This window comes from Larus michahellis, chromosome 8 (assembly GCF_964199755.1).
Source record: "Larus michahellis chromosome 8, bLarMic1.1, whole genome shotgun sequence".
NCBI lineage: Eukaryota > Metazoa > Chordata > Aves > Charadriiformes > Laridae > Larus > Larus michahellis.
This window is the reverse complement of record NC_133903.1, coordinates 53472634-53489254: the sequence shown is the minus strand read 5'-3', so window position 1 is coordinate 53489254 and position 16621 is coordinate 53472634. Positions and strand designations below refer to the sequence as shown.

Below are 16621 nucleotides of genomic sequence, written 5' to 3'. Positions count from 1 at the left end.
TAGAAACACCCTACAGCTGCACACCAGCACCAAGCACCACCATACAACATGAAGCAAAATTTTTAGCAGGTGAATATGGCTTTTGGCAAAGCTCCTTCAAGCACAGGGCTTGTGGGGAGGCTCTGCCCCCTCCTCTGATGTTCTGTGCCAGGCACAGCCAGCTGAAAACAAAGAGGGTAGACTAAGATGCTGTTCCTGGTGGAGATGTGAGAACACACGATGGGAACCAAACCAACCTATTTCTAAAATGCAGAAGACTTGACCAGGTTCTCACTAGACGTGGGACAAGACATCCCCAACCCCAGCTCACTCCCCCTCCTCTCCCTGCTCCTGGCGAGCGGCTCCCACATCTTCCTTTCGCAGCAGAAAGAAGGAAGTTCATTTGACTTTTTAAGACCTTATGCTCTTTCTTTTCCTTCCGTGGGAGAAGCAGAAGGGGAAGGCTGGAAGTGGGCTGGGTGCTTGGAATTGACTGGAAACAGGAGAGGGGAGCAGCAATGAGTTTCTGTTGTGTGAAGCATTACTCCCAAAGCACTCCCAGTTTCAGGTGTCATCTGACTTCTCTTTTTTCACTCCTTAGCTGAGTCCCATTTCCTTTCAGGCACACACACCACCCCTCGCTCGCTCCTCCTGTGCTCAGGAAGGCGGCGCTGGCTGTCGGTGCATGGCCCGTGACAGCTCACGCACGGTGTGAGAACATCCTGCAGCTCGGCTCAGGCTTCCTGCACAGCCTGAGCCTCCTCCCTTCCCTTCTCCCTCAAACACGCACCTGCAGGTTTTGTTCCTCAGTGTCTGAAAACGCTTTTACATCCAGCCTCAGAAAGAAGGAGAAATGGTTCTTCCATACCTGGCCATTCCTTTCACACTCACGAGGACGCCTCTGCCAGCCCAAAGGCCCTTCCACGTTGAGTTATGACGCAGCTTCCCATCCTCAGCGGAGCAGCAGCCTAAAGCAATAAAAGTCATTACTTACCAATGTCTGGATAGTCAGGCCGAGGATTATGGTTCAGAGAAAGGGAAAACCTGTGGTAAAAACGGGTCTGAAACAGGGCCCCTGAAGGAGACTTGTGACACCTCTCCTCCCTGCTGATCTTCACTCTGGAGGGCTGAACAGCTGCCGGCTCATTCCCAACCTCACTTCTGGGTTCAGGTTGGTGCTCAGGGAACACGAAAGCTGTCAACGAGACTAAGAACCAGGCACATAAACACCCTGCAAAGCGGACCGAAGAGGGCAGTTTTCTTTTCCAAAGAATCACCAGCACGGTGATTTACAAGTGTGTACCTGTCCTCTACATCCTCTTAGGTGGGGCTGAGGAGAGCAGGCAGAGATCCTAACTTATTTCCGAAGCAGTATTCGATTACTGAAGTCACTCGACAGCTAATTTGTGGTTGGTTTTAGTCCTTTCACTTCACAAGGTCACTTGCCCAGCATCCAGATGACTGTCAGCAGACTGAGCGGAGGAAACCAGCTCTGGGTGGGAGAACCGTACGCAAGAATGAACTGCAACGAGGAAGGGAAGGAAGCACAACTCTGCTTTGTTGTTATGGCACAACACACATACACTCATTACACAAACATGTTACAGATCTCGTAACATGACATTTTAGACGGTGTAATGATAACAGCATGAAGACTCAGTTCGTATGTTGCCCAGAAATACGGATGCTTACATCAGCTAGGGACCATTAAATACATCACTTGGAATAAAGACACCAAAGAATTAATTTTTTTAATCTTTATGTGAATATAAAAGAATTCCTTCCAAAGAAAAATAAAACCAAAATTTTAAAAATTAGTGCAATTTTTCAAGTTCTATGAAACACAGTGTTTACATTTGTTTTAAACAGAAGATGTAGACACTGATACACTGAAAACCTTAACTCTAGCTTGACTAGTGGGGGGAAGGGAAAAAAGCAAAAAAGTTAAGAAAATTACTTTACTAGACATTACCAACTCTTAAACAATTGCTTCCATTTTCTAATTCCTAAACTATTTATGGCTATTTAAATAAAACATCAGTATTGCTTATATTACTTATTTCCAAGTAAGTGTATATTGTCGAAAATAGAATACCCATATATATATTTTTTTTTTAATGAACAAAAAAAAAAATCAGTTTGGTGAAAATTTATTTTCAGTGTATGTTTCTTAATCCACTATAATACAGTTGTTGCAAAAGAATCTTCTCAAAACTGCTGCCTGATCCACCTTGAGTAAGAGAACCTACTAGTCCAAAATTTGTATTATTATTGCTACAAAACGCTTATCTTCCATAGTGGTTATTCTTAATCTTATATAAAAAATATTAACAAATGATATGTCAATCAGAACATATTTTTGTTTCTTTGGATCTCTATTACCCGTTTTATTGGAAACTGGCTACAGTTACTAATAATGCTGATTAAATTCAGCAATATTCAATGATTTCATCTCGTAATTTGAATCTGTTCCCAACTGTGCTGTCTGGGCACGATACGAATTCACCTTGCATCAGAGACAAGACGTCTCTTTCTTCGTCCTGCCTCAGCAGTGGTGCAATTGCATCAGAGAACATTGTCTTGACCTTGTTCTGCTGCTACGTGTTGCAGACAACTCCGCTGTAACACAGCAATGCTATTAGTAGCTTTTTTTGTCTAACATGAATGAAGTTAACATTAAGATGATACTTATTCTAATGATCCTTTTCTGCAGAGCCAGATGAGCTGCAGTGAATACAACACCATGGGTTTATAATCAAATATTCATTCCTACATATCGGTTCCCCATTCACAGGACGTAACCCCAGCTTAACCAGTTATAAAACAGCCACTCTTGAACAGGTTCTCAGTCCCAAAGAAACGCTTAAGTTATATTCACAGGCTTAACTTTTAACAGTTTGGAAAAGTCCCAAATAAGTAAAATTTCACCTAATACCTGAAAACCCGATTCATTTTTGGCAACCTCAGTAAGACTACTGGGGACAACCTTGCCCTGAAAAAGGCTGATCCCTGTCTGTAGTTCCATTTTAAATTCTTCCGTCGCTAGTCAGAAGGCAAGCTTCCAATTAAATTATATGAAGGTTCTTGGTCATTTTTGGTCCCAGGGTCTGCAGTTTTGAGAAGTGCACATCAAAGACGTTTGCGCCAAGTTTTTCACTATTCAGCACCTGATAACGACTACTGACACAGCTCCACTACTGTGAGGAATAAAACAAATGCATCGAGCCTACTAACTACATGAGTATTGGACAGACGTCCATGAAAGCTTCCATGCTGTAAAGAACGAGGGTTAAGAGACCCATTCAACACCACCAGTGACAGTTTCACATTTCACTAGAACACACCAAAGTACCAGGTTTTAGAAATGTAAGCATCTTACTAAGACTTAAGTCTCCCGTTCCACTGCTCACCACCACCTCCCACACCGCTAGCAGATTAAACAAGCAACTGTATCTTAAAAATACAAACCCCAATAATATCACTGCAGCAATAAAAGACCTCAAAACCCAAGAGGTAGTCCAAAGACGCATAGAGTCCTGAAGAACACAACCTGACAGACAAAACTGTCCAAGAGCAGTTTGTCTGGCATATTCTCTGCTCATACCACATGTAGCATGAGACTGGCTTTTAAACAACACCTTGTGTGGACAGAAGTGTTGAAAGAGGAAATCTCTGTTGAATGCCTAAATGCATAGCACTATAAAACTATCACCACAACTAAGAAGCAACACTTATTAAATATTAAAAACAAATACTTCCCTTTTCGCTAGCATTGCATGCAATGCCCAGTCAAGAATTTAAGATGCTGGGGAAGGAAGAAATCAAAGAACAAGCCATACTGAGAGGAATGCAAAATGGAAGACTACTCAAATTTCACAATTCAAAACTTAAATTCTGCAAAGCTGAATCCTGCCCTCAAACCAAAGATGGCCTTAGTGGTGCAGACAGACATATGCTTTCATTCACGCACGTGTCTGAATTTTATATTAGATCACGGACTGGTACAACACCCTCAAATACTTAGTTTAAGTGTATTGCAAGGGCTGCTGTAATTTATTTTTTTTAAATTATGGGTATAATTAATTTGGTCTAGACAGTTTCAAAGAAGAGTGGACATTAACAAGTTTCCTAAAAATACAGTTCACAACAAAAATAAGACATTTGGTAAATACTGACATGAATTTTGTGAAAGACAGCAACTTCCTGCACACAAATTTCAGATATCAAACCCCATTTCATCTTCTTTAATCTAGATACTGCAAAACTCTTACAGTTCATCCACTTTCCTCCCTGCCAGCAATCTTTGCTGCCAACAACTAGTAAAGCTATCTTTCACTCATCTGCCGAGCGCAGTTAGTTCAGAATAAATGAAGGGCAACTACATTTAAAGAAAGAAGAAAAACAATTTATGTGCGCAGGGTTGTATAAACAGCTGGAAATAAATGGGGTTCCTTCCCATCTGAGCCTCCTTCTGCAAATAAATGCAGTGTACCAATACGCCAGACTTTTAAAACATAGCCCAGACTTTTGAATTATTATAATAGCTTTTTTTCTCATACAGGAAAAGACAGGTTATTTGGCTTTAGTGAATTCAACACCTTAAAGTCAGGTTTTCCTTAATATATATATATATATATATATATGCACAAACTTCATCTTTTTTTAAATAAACTGAGTAATTCTGCTTCTCGCTTGAGATGACAAATCCTGTCTTCCGCTATATAACAAGTCAACTGGTACTACACTTTTTTCTTTTTCTATAAATGCAAGTATTTTCTTGCTTTTAAAATTTTCTTTGTATTCTAAAAAAAGTATTTTTTAAAACATGCTATCAATCTTTTAAATTTATTTTTTAGAAGAGCCCAGCAAAAATGCCCAATATTGCCAGTTTCCTGAAATACGTTTTTGCATAACATCTTCCCATTACAAAAGTCAACTTTCTAGCCCAAACCCATTAAATAAAGTTTTAAATATATAGTGCCAATTTTTATATTTACAATATATTCTGAAGGCAAATATAAATCTTTTCAGTTGTGCTTGTAAATACATACTGCAGTTATTAAATCTACTTCTACTTGGAAAACTATGTGCTACCTTCTAGACACACCACTGATCAACTTAAACCACTTCTTGATAGGTTCTGATGTTGAATTCGCAGTTGCCCACCATTCTAACCTCCTCTTTCATCAAGTAGTTAAAGTGGAAGTTATAAAACATTTAAGGACACTTTAGCATATAAGTTTTCCTCATGGTCCTTGTGGTTTAATCAGATGTTGCACCCTGGACTTTAACAGTGAGATTCCTTCTGGTATTGGTGACATGACGTTGCTGAGCCAGGAATGAGCGTCCAGGACCGTCTCTGCAGGCACCACTACTGCCAACTAGTCTTGATTCCATACCTAGCTTCTGAAGAGTCAGGCTCTGCAAATAAGTTAAACAACATTTACACTATAGCAAAAACAGAAGAAAATTGGACATCTTTCATACACGAAACTCGAGCTTACTTAGCAGTCTGCACACAGAATTTCTTTTACTGTATTTCTTATATACCTTCTGTATTTTTTCTTATATTTTATATTTTCATATACACCTACTGTATTTCTTATATACCTTGCTGCCATAAAAGATATGAAGAAAATAAGATTCATTCACATTTGTATAGAATGTGTTAGTTTTAGCTTATTGTAAAGTTGTTCCTTTATTAAGTAATCCATTTAATTTTACTTTGTTTTTTAGTTCCTCATTCCAGTCTTTCTTTATGAAACTCTATTTAAACAGCATATGAACAACTTTATCCAGTCCTTTTCGCAGTAATCTAACACCAAATGCTCTATCAACCTTTGCAACACTGCAGCAGCATGAGAAGATGGCTCTCGCTTTATTTCACAAACACTGTGCTAAAGACATGGAACATCTTAAAGCAGGAGTCAGGGAAGCTTTTGAACCACGGCCTCCCTTCACCTCAAGCCCAAAAAATTCCAACAACAAACGCTATTGGACATTCAGGAATTTAGTCTGCTAAATCCAGATGGAAGCTCGTGGCAGCAAATAGTAGATTACTACCATGGAAGTCATGGCGTACACCAAATTTTAACTCTCCTGTTCCAAAGCACAGAAGACAAGCAGAAAACATAACAAATTAAGTTTACAAAATAGTTGATTGTTGCAGTAATACCAGAAATACCAGCCTCAACATTATCTCAACAGGATTGCAAATTCCAGCCAGAACTCACTCAAGCTTGCCTTCTGACTTGAAGTCAGAATTAGCAAGCGAAGAGTGATCTCGTTTTAAACTGGAACCCTCAGGCTTTGTTCCTTTCCTTAGTTCCCTGGTTTTAGACATGAGGCCTGCAAAGTTCAGTTTTGCTGCCACACATCGCTAAACTATTAGCCTTGCTTCTTGAACACCAGTTTATAGTGAATCTAAAATGAAAAAAATGGTAAGGTAAGATTTAACTGTCTCATTTAGCAAAATGTGTTTTTCTGATCCTTGAGATACCAACAAACTTTTGACCCACCTTGTTATACCATGCAGTTACAATAAGCTTTTCCTCGTAATCACGTAACTTCGCGAGCTTGAATTCAGCCTGCAAACAGAAAATAGAAAAGACAATCTCAATTAACACACAAAAATAATCTGCATAAACTCATGCTCCGGTGAGTGAAATAAACACATGCAGCAGAATTGCTGAAACACGCAAAATAACTAGAAGGCTTAGAAGCGTAAATAAAGATACTTCCATAAATGACTACGAGAGAAGTTATAGACTACTTCAAGAAGAGAATATACTTCACACAAGTTGCAATTCAACTTAAAAAACATACTTTGAGGGTATGTGGAGGGGAAATGCATGAAAGCCTAGGGTGCATCATAAAGTCTATAAACAATGTAGTAATTTTTTTTACCTGGAAGTCCAAGACAAGAATGTACCTCTAGTGACTGAATTTTTCTTCTGCTACTGAATTGCTATCAGATAATATACTTACCTAGTTTATACATGTAGATGAGGCCACAGCATGTATAAAGTCAGACCTTTCAGCCTACTAACTCGCGTTGAGGAATTTTGTATTTGCTCAGGTAACTATTCTAACCAGTCCCATCAATATTCGTATAAAACTGAATGCAGCATTTCCCACATTTTTTTTGGTCCTCGGACTACTGTCAACAATCCTTTCAGGATTTCCAGCCAGGCAGATTTTACTGATTTAACAGGTTTTACTCTTCTATATAGTTTCAAGAACTCCAGTACATAAAACCACTGATATCAGAGGTCTAGTAAATTAAACAAGTCACTGCTCAAACACCTAGTCTGCCATACAGACTGAGTTGCATTACTACTGAAAAAGGTCAGACTCTGCACCTCTGTGTAAGTTACCACAACACAGCAAAATTATTAGTCTTATGAAGTATTTCACTTACATCTTTTCAGAGGGTTTAGAGAGAATACAAATTAGAGTTCCAGTTGTACATTGAAAAGCACTGTTGAAAAGTAAACCACTCTGACAGACTTATACTAGGATACAAGGTTAAGTAAGCCAAACTGAAAATCTCTAGGTTTGATGGTCTGTGCAGTTTCTAACTAAATGCAGCACTGAAGGGTACTGGATCATTAAGAAACAGTAACTTGAGCATCTAGTATCAGAGACGGCAGAATATATTAGAAGTTACTATTAAATATATGTAAATTTTTACCTCTAGTGCATCAATTTTTTTGTCTTTCTCCGTTAACTGTTTTCTGAGCAACATAATTTCTGCTGATGCTGGATTTAGCTTGGGGTCTAAGGTTTTTATCACCTACACAAGGCAAAACGAAAGCATTACAAGTCAGGTTTGATTCTCAACAGCTCTGCATCTCATTTGCTCACAGAAGAAACATGAAAACAGACTAAGCACTAGTCAGGCAATAATGATGAAAACTAGGTTGTTCCACTGTACAACAGAAGATATCAAAAGGTGCAAAGGAATCATTAATGCATCGCATGCTTTAAACTAAACCCCATTCTCTTATACGCTTAACTGACTACAGTGAGCAATTTGACTAAAAACGCGACACGTAGCTACTGATTTTCAGTGCTGGGGGGGGACCCAAATTTCTTTAACAATTTATGAGGGAGGAACGTATACGTTCAGAAATACGTCACTCACATTTCTTGCTTTCTCAAGGTACATTTTATATCTTTCTTCCATTGCTTTCATATCCTCATCTTTTTTCCGCAAAGCTGCTTCCAGCTCTCCAATCTTCTGGGCTGTTTACAGAAATCATCAACAAAGACATATAAAAAAATAGACACGGTACTTTCAAGGCTTCTGCATTCTCTTGATTTAACCACCCGCCAAATAAACTTGCTAGTTACTACACAGTTTCCTCAGTTCTCATTTTTGTTTCAGTTGTACCGTAAGGTCCCACCTGATCCTCAATTCCCATTTTGCAGAGTACTGTCCAACAAAGCTAAGCCCCACGAACCTTTCCTGCCCAACATGATGTGCAAAAAAAACCTCCTCCCACCCCCGTTTCAGGTTTAAAGCTAAGCTGTAGTAGAAAGCCTTATCCAGACCAGTATTGCATTGCCCAGTGGCTATGGGAATCATTTCAGAAGTAACTTAACACAGTCTCGTTAAAAAAAAAACAACAAAAAAAAACCACACACAAAAAAGCCACACAGAACAACTTACGGTTCTGACTAACATCAGGCTGGAGTTCTGCAAGATCAGCCTCTTTCTTCTGTAACTCATCATGAACTTCATTCAACTTTTCCCTGTGAATGAAAAGCTCGGCTAAGGATTAAGCTCACACATAATTCCATGCACAGTTTTAAGAGCTGAAAGCCAAAACTTGATGGTGGAAGGGTTTAAACAACTATTTTAAACTCTGGCAACTCTTTTGAGTTTAAATAGAAATATTAGTATGTATTTTTGGAGAACCATAAAAAGTTGTGATTTCTTAATTGAGTCTCATTTACCTAAAACCAGAAACAAAAAAGAAAACGAACAATAAGTCCCCCAGCATCTCCTTAGCAGGAACGACGTCTGCTGAAAGGATGGAAGTATTTCAGAAAAACGAAATACGTTTTGAGTCCAGTAAAAGTGATGGTTTTAGCACTCTGTTGTAGAATCAGACCAGTTAAAATGCTATAGGTGACGAACAGACAGTTAAGTGGACACTGGTATTACAAGACGATCATGATCAGAGTAGACAAAACTAGAAGGTTAATACTTAACTCACTATGTCCATGATTCTGGCTTAGAAAACAAGACATCCCTACAAAGACTTAGGCAGTTTCTGTGCTACGACAGTCAAATTATTTAGCATAAACAAGCTATCGTGCCTTACTTACATGTGCGCTGCCAATTTCTGCTTCAGGTTGCTAGACTACGAAAGGAAAGAGTTACAATTCAGTTATATTTCAGCATTTGGTACCATATCTTACGTATCCCCTAAATAAGTCAAACCAAATAAATCCTAGGAAAACTGCATTTTTTGATGCATTTCTGTAACTACATTCATATTTTTTGCATCACACAGATACCAATTCCAGCATCTTTTTTCTTTAAAGCTATCCTCAACATACCAACATTTAATGATAAAACTACAGATTTTTAAAAGCAAAGTAGAAAGTAGAGGAGAGTTACAGTTCCTTAGAGAAGGCAGGGGGAAGGAATAACATAAAACACGAGCTTTTCAACTGAAATGCAGTTGCTGTAGGGTCTCATGGACTCTCATACTATAGAGACTAAACTCATCTGCTCTGAATACAGTAGAGCCAAGTCTGTGTTACATAAACTGAGGGAGTTGTTTTCAGGCAGGAGAGTTTTTAGAATACATTGAACTGTCTCAATCATTTAAGATCTTTCCTTGTAACGTCTTTCAAAAGGTGTGTGTTTGTTCAGGTTGGGGGGTTAGGTGACCCAAAGGGGCTTCAGACCTTGCTTACTCTTACTACTGCATAAACTAGTGCATTTCAAACTAATTTTAAAACAAACAAAAAAAACCCCAACCCAAACAAACAAAAAAAACCCCAACCCAAACAAACAAAAAAAACCCCAACCCAAACAAACAAAAAAAACCCCAACCCAAACAAACAAGCACACACAAACTACAATCCTGCCTTCTTAGTAGTTACCAGCACTAGACACACTGCAAAAGAGGCACATCTAAACAAACGACTTGATGTTACACTAAAGGATTTTAAACAAAACCGACAAGATGTCTTCAAGGTCAAGAAGCCTGAACTTTCACTTACTCCTTCAGTCTTAGACCCCTGCTCCTGTAAAGTCTTTTGCAGATCTTCAATCTGCTGTTGTAACTCCCCAATACGCTCTTCATTCAGCCTTTCAGGAGGAAAAGAGAGTTATTACCCATCTGACTGCATCACAACCGACAATTAGATTTTTCTGTTTCATGTCTGGATGATAATTTTTCAGAAGGTTTACCCAGCAGGACTTAAGACAAAGAAACTGGTTTCAAATGCTTTTAGTTTGACTTGAACTTCTGAAACAAACACGTGGCAGCTTCATCGAACATGTTATAATGAAAGACCTAGAATCATTTCAAGTTTTGAGCAAGCTTTACTACCCCAAATTCTCATATCCTAGTAAAATGCTTTCAACATTCATTAAATAATAGAGAATACATCAGACTATATCTCAGTGTTACAACATGATTAGTCTGAAGTTTTAGAAACAGAGTTTATATCCACACTTGGTCTACCAAGAATCAGGGCTAAGAAAAGTATCCTATAAGCAACACCTTCTTCAGAGCACATTACACACACCTCTACCACATTTTACACCACCATGTTTAACCTACTTCCCTTCTTGCTTCTTCATAAGCCTTTGTTAACGATTACACCGGTGAAAGAAAAAGCATAATTGGCTTCCTGCACAGTGCTACTCTACAGATGCAAGCCACAAGGCTGCTCTGAAGGTCTAGAAAACACTTTTTGCTATATTTTAAGATGCTGTTTCACCCATCACCTTTTCTCAGTTTCTAGTTCATTCACTGTCCGATGCTTTTGCTCCAACTGTTCCTGGAGCTCTGTAATACGTTCATTTTCTGATCCTTCCTGTTGTAACAGAAGCATCTTATTTTCATGCTGTAGGCGAATAAACATTTCTCTGAATCAAAAAGAAGGAAAAAGTCACTGTTAATTAAGAGAAAGGTGACTAAGAGTAGGACGTAATATTCCTGTTTATTCCCCCAACCTTAAAGTGAGCGAAACAAGTTCTGCTTAAGGATATAGTTGGGGTAATAATGCAATTTTTTATTAAAAGGCAACTTACAATTTTTAAACACCACAATAATTTAGAAGACGTGAACTAAGTCTTAAATTAAGTCACTTCAAGACTTTGTTGTGCCTTTATTTTTCATTCTGTCAGACTTTAAAAGTAGTATTAGTTAGCCTTTAACTGCTATGTCTTATTTGCAGTGTATTATTTATTTATTCTGTCTGCCAGTGGCAAGCTAAGATTTGTTTTGCTCCTTAAAGAGGATTCTTCCAGCCAAACTTTATATACAGCAATCTGATATGCTTTTAAGAAAGAATGCAAAGTACATTACAGTATGGGGAAATAATTATTAAAGCTACACAGGGGCCCAGACAAGCATCATGGAGGGAAAGCAAGACATGAGATACAGAGTCATATTGCCAAAAATATTGAACTTTTACAGGGACAATATAATTCCCCACTCATTAAAATCCCAGAACAGCCTTAACCTTTTTGTCTTACCTGTATTCCACCGGTAGAATTTCAGCAGCAAGATTCTCATGGCTTTTAACATGAGATGCACCTGAAATCGGACAGGAAGTTTGATTTAACAAACTTAAAAGAAATTACTAATATACATAAAAAAGCTTCTGAAGATAAAGCAATACCTGTTTGAGTCAAGTGATCCTGTTGCATCTGTGAATACCGGAGCTCTTCATTTGTCTCTTTTAATGCATCACACTGTACTATCAGTCTCTAAGAAGACATATTTGAGGTGGAATTAAGTCATACTGCATCGCTTCAAGACCAAATAACATTAATTAGAAATAGTACCAACACACAGAGATTTTAATACATACTTTACGTTTTATATGTGTATACATACACTCACAAGGCGCTAAACCTTATTTTTAAGGCAGCACTACTTCTGTGAAGGTTTTCCTCAAGCAGGGAATTTGAGAGATTTATTAGGTGTTCAAATAAACTCTCATTCAAGAGACTTACCTCTTTTTCTTTGATTAAAGCTTCATGTTTTTCTTCAAGACGTTTCATTTCAAATGCGAGCTTATCAGCTCTTTTTGATTCTTCAGACAGTTTGTTATGAAGCTCCTGGACCTTTTTATACAAAGACTGTATTCAGCACATGAATATTGCAAGATGCTACCTTTAAAAGCTATGTTAAAACCTTCACTCCTGCCCGGTTCAGCCAGAGTAAACAGCTAGTCCTCTCCAAGCCTAGGGGAGGGGAGATAGAATGCCAGGGCAGGGGGCGGGGGGTTTGTTTGGTTTTGGGTTTTGTTTTGCCTGTTGGGTGGTTTTTCTGTGGTTTTTGGCTTTTTTTTTTTTTCTTTTTTTAATATTTAACTCCTGCATCACTTAACTGCTATTGAAATAAGTGAAATTGAAATAAAACTTCTACAGTTCAAAATAAATTTCTGTGGAGAAAGTTAAGAATATTACATACAAGTGATATCAATAATAGCTGAACAATCTCTCCCAGACACACAAAATCACGTCAATTACAATGAAGAAAAAAAGCCCGCAGAGCATGGTCAACCAATCAATTGAGCGGGCAACTACATTTTAATAAACAGGGAAAAACTAAAAATGAATGGCAGAGTATGAAGAAGTTTTCACGAATAAGAAAGATTCTAAGGGGACAATACAGGTTAAATCCATGAGCTGTTAAACTTAGCTATTAAATTTTTTTTCATTGAAACATAATTAAAATAAAGTTATTTAGATAAGACAATTATCTGAGGAAAAAAGTAACGTTTTAAGCATAGATGTGGCCTTACCTGTCTTTTGTAGGTTTCTAGTTGGGCACGTGCTGCATTTGCTTTCTTCAGTTCATCCTCCAGGCTGACTGTATTGTGCATATACATCATGTTGGTTTCTTGCAGAGATTTGACTTGTCTGCGGAAGTCATTCAGATCCTGTAGCTTTTTACGATACACTTCAACAGTTGATTCCAGCTTACTTGCTTTGTCTGCAGTAGCCCTTAAAGTATAAACCGGAATTAGAAGAGTCTGTTTCTTCAAAAGATTAAAAACAAGTCGAATTCTGCATTCATGCACATTCAAGCTATTTTCAAAGGGAGATGCAATGTGCTTAACAGCAGAGTTAAATCTTACTGCTTTATTTTTAAATGCATAATCAATGCAAACTTGTATTATGCAAAGACTGCTTATGAAAATTGAAATCACCACAGGGTTTGAGTGGTAGTAGGACCGATGTTCGTACGCCAGAAGTACAAGCAAGGGTTAGCATGTCAAATATCTCTAGGTCATTCTGTGGGGTGCAATATAAATGCAACATAACATGCTGTGCTAGGCAGTCATCTCAAAGTACTTGTACCTGGTAAGGAAAACCACCCAGACATTCTCATTGCAGGGTTATACCTAATTATACATAATTAGAACATAACTGCACTATGAAAATGATCTTTAGCAGATATGACCAAGAATTACCACCTGATCATTAACAAAAATCTATGTGCTAAGAAAATATTTGGATCATAAATACACAAATTAGTTTTAATATTTGTGATTAACATCTGCTATCTCATACCACTAGAAGCTAGTACAAGAAAATTATGCAAGAAAATCTATAGTTAAGATTTGTTTCAGATGTCATTTAAGAATCACTGTAAGTTAAACACCTGAAACCACTTTTCTTTCCATGTTTTATTCATACTATACTATGAATAGCAGACCTGCTTTTGCAATATGATTTGCTTTGGACATTCCTTGGGTGGTCTGGTATTTAATGTGATTTACACAAGCTGGAATTTTAATCTCATCAACGTTATTGTGTATTTCATCTTCCTTTTGTTAATCATGTTACTAATCTAAATCTAGCCTACACAAAAAGTTATGTCGAAGTTCTAGCAGCATATATGCTTTTCTACATGAGAAAAGGCAACCTCTTCTCAACACAAACGTCCCCTTAATAAGAATGCACACGCACACCACCCGCTAAAAATTTCTTAATTCTTGCAGAACTTCACCTTCCATCCCATGCGAAGAATAATAATTTCTGTATCGATTAATCCTGCTTCACAGGAAAATTCCATGTTACTATTCTTACACAAACAACAGAGGCTATCCCTGAAAGCTTCCACTCCATCTCTGCTTTGTCAAAGGGCCCTTTTCCAACATTTATTTTAGATCTCGTTCAGATAAGATCTATCTGCAGGAATAATGCCTCAGAAAAAAACCTTGTTAAATACAAAGCCTTGGATTTTGTCATTAAATCCTCCTAAAGTGTGTGAGGGGAGTTATCTCTATTACATACCTAAGAATATCGTTTTCATCTTTCAAGGCTCTAGATTCTTCTGCCAAAGAGGTTAGTTCATTGTTTCTATGTTGCAGTTCAATCAATTGTTTTTCTAGGTCTTCACAATGGACACGATAATCATCTTTTGCAGCTTCAAGCCTATCAGATTAAAATCAGGAACTCTATTAAGAACTCACCGTTATTACACATTTTTCATGTAGTGCTAGAACTATTAAAAATAAATAAGACAAAGGAAACCTATTGTTTTAAGTAGCAAGAAAAACAGTAATGTAAGTGTGGAACATTTTTGTTTCTACCTGTTAAATCATAATGGATTCCGTACTACAAATTCACTTTATCAATATAAAGGGATCAAATGAAAAGGTTTTTTTTTCCCCCCAAAGGGATCACAGGGAGAAAGAGGAGTATGTAAGAGAAATCAGTACAGGTTTAGGGGTTTTTGTTTTGTTTACACAGAAATTGCTTCTGCACTCTTTTTCTGCTTTCCATCACCTTTTTTGACGTGTCAAATAGCTGCAATACGGCCACTAGAAAATATTATTTTCTACAAAAAGTAACAGTTCCTTTTACTTTTTAAAGGTAAGCACCATCTGTAAAATATGTTTTTACAGTACTAGAAATCTTTTGTAGAAAAAGAAATTGAGATGGAAAACCCTGAAAGAGTACCAGAAATTCTCAGGATATATTTGACCTGACAAGCGAAGGATTTTTCAGAGACATCATTTCATACCTGAAGTTTTCTTCTTGCAGTTGCTCAAGCTGCAACTGTGCATGAAAATACTTTTTTGCAACCACAGTATTTGGATCATCAAGAGAGTCGTCTAATTGATCCAGCCTGTCATTCATAATCTCATTTTCTGACATCAAGCTGTTTTTTTCATCCTGGAGGGCAGCCACCTAGTGCAGATAAAACAGCATCAACATTGTAAGACCTGCCCAACTGGAAAGAACTAAAACAAGACAGCAATACATCACCAAATTAGTTTATGAAAAAGATTCAGCGTTTAGAAATTTTAGAATGTAAATTCACATAGCATACTGGAGCATACAGATGCTTTAGTGTACGACAGTTATGAAGCACTAAAGGAAAAGTCCCTCTAAAAAAAGACAAATTTTTGGATCTGAAACCATGGCAAAGGCAGACAACGTGATATGGAGAGGATCTGGGACTTTCATTAAAAAGGATACCATGGACGCCATAAAAAAAACAACTTTTAAGGATTGGTGTAAAGGTACTCTCCATCTTGCTTGTACGTAACAATAAAAAGCAGGATGGCACTGGCTAGCACACTAACACAGTACCGCCGTGCGCTCAGCAGTGAATGGTTGTGCAAAAAGCGGTTTCAGGCGCCATAAGCTAGTAAGCACACACGCAAAAGAAAAAACCTAGGCAGCTTCATATAGAGCATGCATATTTTGCAACAATCAAACAAGTTTGATATCGAAAGTGTTCACAGCTAAGCAAATGAGAATACAACACTTTATTGAAACAGTTAAGTATATTAACAGCCATAAAAATGGGGAAGGATTAAGAGCATAGAACCTTTAAAGTTTTTCTAGTGAAAGCTGTTGTGTTAATTTTAACATCCTGTCAAACATAAGAGCACGTAGCATGTGTTAGTTAACTGGCATTTAAACAGGGACAATATGCTTTTTGGGTTATGTTTTCCTGAATCATAAAGAAAACCTACCTTTCTTATACTCTTGGAAAATATCAAGGAAGACTGAGACCTTACAAGTGAATTTATTAAGAATTAGTTTAAATGAGAAGCGTCAGTCAATATTATGGCTTCAAATAAATAAAATTTAAAAAAACACCCCAACATATCATGGTGACATTATTACATAAAACATCAGATACAACCTGAAGTATGCAATATTAAGAAACAGTTTGTTTGTGATCATAATTTAAAAGTCTACCAGTAAAACAGATGTAAGAAAAAAAACAGCAATTAATCTACCACTTCATTAGATGCTGGCTTTCTAGTTCACTCCTTTATCACACACGAGATGTCACTTTAATACAGACACACACACACACAAACACCTGTGAGTAGAGAGCATGCCTGAGCCTTGCTCACGGTAATCCTTCCTGTTCAAGGTTTGGCCACTCCTTAAACGAGCACAACAGTCACA

General features: G+C 37.6%; 1 protein-coding gene across 1 annotated transcript in view; it reads right to left on the bottom strand.

Moving 5' to 3' along the window:
- Positions 1 to 1716: 1716 nt before the first annotated feature.
- Positions 1717 to 16621, bottom strand: part of HOOK1 (hook microtubule tethering protein 1) — a 29443-nt gene continuing 14538 nt past the window's right edge. Inside the window, exons 9-22 of the mRNA XM_074598707.1 lie at positions 15216 to 15382; positions 14483 to 14623; positions 12985 to 13186; positions 12191 to 12301; positions 11854 to 11941; positions 11708 to 11768; positions 10955 to 11095; positions 10222 to 10309; positions 9316 to 9350; positions 8654 to 8736; positions 8126 to 8226; positions 7673 to 7774; positions 6498 to 6566; positions 1717 to 5400 (exon numbers count right to left, since the gene is read on the bottom strand). Of these exons, the coding sequence (XP_074454808.1) occupies positions 5242 to 5400; positions 6498 to 6566; positions 7673 to 7774; positions 8126 to 8226; positions 8654 to 8736; positions 9316 to 9350; positions 10222 to 10309; positions 10955 to 11095; positions 11708 to 11768; positions 11854 to 11941; positions 12191 to 12301; positions 12985 to 13186; positions 14483 to 14623; positions 15216 to 15382 (1548 nt within the window). The 3' untranslated portion in view covers positions 1717 to 5241. The remainder of the gene's footprint in view (positions 5401 to 6497; positions 6567 to 7672; positions 7775 to 8125; positions 8227 to 8653; positions 8737 to 9315; positions 9351 to 10221; positions 10310 to 10954; positions 11096 to 11707; positions 11769 to 11853; positions 11942 to 12190; positions 12302 to 12984; positions 13187 to 14482; positions 14624 to 15215; positions 15383 to 16621) is intronic.